This window comes from Chaetura pelagica, unplaced genomic scaffold (genome assembly GCF_000747805.2).
Source record: "Chaetura pelagica isolate M959 unplaced genomic scaffold, ChaPel_1.0 scaffold801, whole genome shotgun sequence".
Taxonomy (NCBI): Eukaryota; Metazoa; Chordata; class Aves; order Apodiformes; family Apodidae; genus Chaetura; species Chaetura pelagica.
Window position 1 is genome coordinate 16,717 of NW_009951985.1, and position 4,073 is coordinate 20,789.

General features: G+C 48.1%; 1 protein-coding gene across 1 annotated transcript in view; it reads left to right on the forward strand.

Moving 5' to 3' along the window:
- The window catches only part of LOC104392270 (tripartite motif-containing protein 7-like), a 15,215-nt gene that overhangs the window by 5,822 nt on the left and 5,320 nt on the right, over positions 1-4,073 (forward strand). Inside the window, exons 2-4 of the mRNA XM_010001658.1 lie at positions 767-862; positions 1,284-1,514; positions 3,402-3,424. Of these exons, the coding sequence (XP_009999960.1) occupies positions 767-862; positions 1,284-1,514; positions 3,402-3,424 (350 nt within the window). The remainder of the gene's footprint in view (positions 1-766; positions 863-1,283; positions 1,515-3,401; positions 3,425-4,073) is intronic.

Genomic DNA, 4,073 nt, shown 5'->3' on the forward strand with positions numbered 1-4,073 from the left:
CTCCATCCCCTTCCTTCTCCTCCTCCATCCCCCTCCATCCCCCGAATCTCCTCCTTCTCCTCCTTCTCCCTCCTTCTCCTCCTTCTCCCTCCTTCTCCTCCTTCTCCCTCCTTCTCCTCCTTCTCCCTCCTCCTTCTCCCTCCTCCTTCTCCCTCCTCCTTCTCCCTCCTCCCATCTCCCCCTCCTTCTCCTCCTCCTTCTCCCTCCTCCTCCCTCCTTCCATCTCCCCCTTCTCCATCTCCCCTCCTTCTCCCTCCCTCTCCTTCTCCCCCCTCTCCCTCCTTCTCCATCTCCCCCTCCACCTCCTCCCCCCTCCCCTCCATCTCTCTCCTCCCCCCATCCCCCTCCAATCTCCTTTCCTCCATCTCCTCCTCCACCCCTCCCATCCATCCCTCCACATTCCCAACCCCTGCCAAACCCTCTCTGGGTCCTTCTCCTCCTCCCTGGGACATTGCCCAAAGGTTCCAGGGCACTTTTAGGTCACCCTGACCCACCTCATGGTCCTGAGGAGCCACAAGGACTTTGCCCTTGGTCTCCTTCACCTGGGTGGGACTTGGTCACCTGCTCACCAGGGTTTGAGGTGGATCTTCCTGGAACCATGGAGGTGGTTTGGGGTTGGGAGGGACTTCAAGGATCATTTAGATCCAACCCAAGGAGGGAAAATAATTAAATGAAGCCCAGGAAACCTGATGAGGCCCAAGCAATGAAGTTCCCCCCCCATAAAAAGGGCAGATCCCAGTCATTCCTCCTTCCTTCCCACCCCCAGGAGAAGCTCCAGGCCCGTCTGGAAACCCTGAGGAAGGAACGTCAGGATCTGCTGGAGTTCAAGGTCAACGACGACAGGAGGACCCAGGAGCTGCTGGTGGGTCTGGGGAGGAACCTTCTCCAGCCTTTCCTGCCTCTTCCTCCTCTTCCTCAGCTCCTGGAGGGATCTGGGGAGGCTGGAGGGACCTCCTGGAGGGATCTGGGGGGACTTGAGGGACCTCCTGGAGGGATGTGGGGGACTGGAGGGACCTCCTGGAGGGATCTGGGGGGACTGGAGGGACCTCCTGGAGGGATCTGGGGGGACTTGAGGGGCTGGAGGGACCTCCTGGAGGGAACTGGGGGGAGTTGAGGGGCTGGAGGGACCTCCTGGAGGGATCTGGGGGGAGTTGAGGGGTTGGAGGGACCTCCTGGAGGGATCTGGGGGGACCTGAGGGGCTGGAGGGACCTCCTGGAGGGATGGGGAGCTCCCTCCAGGAGCTGATGGGGAAAACCTGAATCCTCCCCACGTTTCTCCCCAGAAAACCATCGAGACCGAGAGGCAGAAGCTCCTCCTGGAGTTCGAGAAGCTCCGTCAGTTCCTCCATGACCAGGAGAACATCCTGCTGGGGCAGCTGGAGAAGATGGAGAAGAACATCTCCAAGAGGCAGAACGAGAACATCACCGACCTCTCCAGGGAGATCACCCTCCTCAACAAGCTCATCAAGGAGCTGGAGGAGAAGATCCAGCAGCCCATGCTGGAGTTCCTCAAGGTGAGGTGGTTGGGACCTTCTGGGGGTGGTTTTTTTGGGGTCTTCTGGAGGTGTTTTGAGGAGAAATGTCTTCATAGCTCATAGGGTGGTTGGAGAAGACCTTGAACATCTTCAAGTCCAACCACAAAACAGCCTCATCAGGTGGTTCTGGTTGGAGAAGACCTTGAACATCTTCAAGTCCAACCACAAACCAGCCTCATCAGGTGGTTCTGGTTGGAGAAGACCTTGAACATCTTCAAGTCCAACCACAAACCAGCCTCATCAGGTGGTTCTGGTTGGAGAAGACCTTGAATATCTTGAAGTCCAACCACAAAACAGCTTCACCAGGTGGTTCTGGTTGGAGAAGACCTTGAATATCTTCAAGTCCAACCACAAAACAGCCTCATCAGGTGGTTCTGGTTGGAGAAGACCTTGAATATCTTGAAGTCCAACCATGAAACAGCCTCACCAGGTGGTTCTGGTTGGAGAAGACCTTGAATATCTTCAAGTCCAACCATGAAACAGCCTCACCAGGTGGTTCTGGTTGGAGAAGACCTTGAAGGTCACCAGGTCCAACCACAAAACAGCCTCATCAGGTGGTTTTGGTTGGAGAAGACCTTGAATATCTTCAAGTCCAACCATGAAACAGCCTCACCAGGTGGTTCTGGTTGGAGAAGACCTTGAAGGTCACCAGGTCCAACCACAAAATACATTTTTCTTGGACCTTTTCAACTCCCCCCCCCATAAATTCCACCTCTAAGTTGGGTTAGACCACTGAAGAAGCCACCACCAAGTTTGAGGCTGGTTCCTCCAACCAACCAGCTCCTTCCTTGCCTTGATGACCAACCCGTGAATGTTTAATTATCTATTTTGATTAATTAATTGCACTGGTGGGACTTGTTGAACTCCTGGAGGCCCCCAAGGGGTTAAATTCCCTCCAAACTCTGTCGAAACCTCCTCAAATATTTGCAGTTGCCTCCAGGACTGGGCCAGGAGGTGGAAACTCATCCCACGTGGCCTTTTCTTCTTGGAACAACAGGTGCTTTATTTGATTTTTAGATCATTTTTCATTAAACACACTTAATTAAATTAATGATCTTGAATCCAAAAGGCCACGTTGGAAGGTCCTGACCAGCTCCAGGGTCTTCTCCTGCCCCCCCTTGGAGATCAGTTGGGCCTTGGCCAACCTGCCCACCCTTCCTCCCCCTCTTTCTTTCCTTTCTTTGTTGCTTTTATTTAATTTACATGAATTTACATTCTTTTTTTTCAAAGCTGTTTTTAGTTCTACATCTATTTTTTACCTGTATTTTAAAACCTGGGTATTTTCTTTTATATTTTATAAATTATCTTATATTATTTTTAGAGTCTTATATTATTTTTTGAGTCTTATTTTTAGAGTCTTATATTATTTTTAGAGTCTTTAATTTTTAGAGTCTTTAAAAAGATCAATAATTTAAAATATAAAGTCTTTATACCCTTTTTAATGCCCCTGCCTTTAGTGCCCCCTTTAAAATGCCTTTTTAAAATGCCTTTTAATACCATTTAAAAAATACATATAATACCTTTTTATCCTCCTTTAAAAAGACCTTTTTAATGCCCTTAAAATACCATTTAATACCTTTTTAATTCCCTTAAAATACCCTTTCCAATACCTTTTAATACCAATTTAAATATATGTATAATACCTTTTAATTCTCCTTTTTAAAAGACCTTTTTAATACCTTTTAAATACATTTAAAGTACCTTTAAAACACCTTTTTAATACCATTTTAAAAATATGTATAATACCTTTTAATCCTCCTTTTAAAAAGACCCTTTTAATATCCTTTAAAATACCCTTTTTTATACCTTTTTTATACCCTTTTTAATACCCCACAAGAGTTTTCTCTCCATCTTTTTCCTTCCTAGGACGTGGTGACCATCATCAGCAGGTATGAAGCTCAATCTTCTTCCTCCTCTTCCAACCTGTTCCCACCCCCACCAGCACCATTTGAAGGTCAATCACATTCAGGCCCCCAAAAAACAACATTTAGGCCCCAAAAAGCAACAGTTTGGCTCAAAAAGTGAGATTCAGGCCCCAAAAAATTACACTTAGCCCCCAAAAAATGATATTTAGGCCCCAAAAAGTGAGATTCAGGCCCCCAAAAAAGGCATTTAGGCCCCAAAAGGCACCAGTTTGGCCCAAAAAGTGAGATTCAGGCCCCAAAAAGCACCGGTTAGGCTCCAAAAGTGAGAGTCAGGCCCCAAAATATGACATTTAGGCCCCCAAACCCGACATTTAGGCCCCCAAAAGCACCAGTTAGGCCCAGAAAGTGAGATTCAGGCCCCAAAAAGTGAGATTCAGGCCCCCAAAAATGACATTTAGGCCCCAAAAATGACATTTAGGCCCCAAAAAGTGAAAATCAGGCTCAAAAAGTGAGATTCAGGCCCCCCCAAAAAACTTTCAGGCCCCTGGAAATGACATTTAGGCCCCAAAAAGCAACAGTTTGGCTCAAATGTGGGACTCGGGCCCCCTCATTTCCCCCCTCATTTCCCCCCTCTATTTCCCCCCCTTATTTCCCTCTATTTCCCCCCATTTTC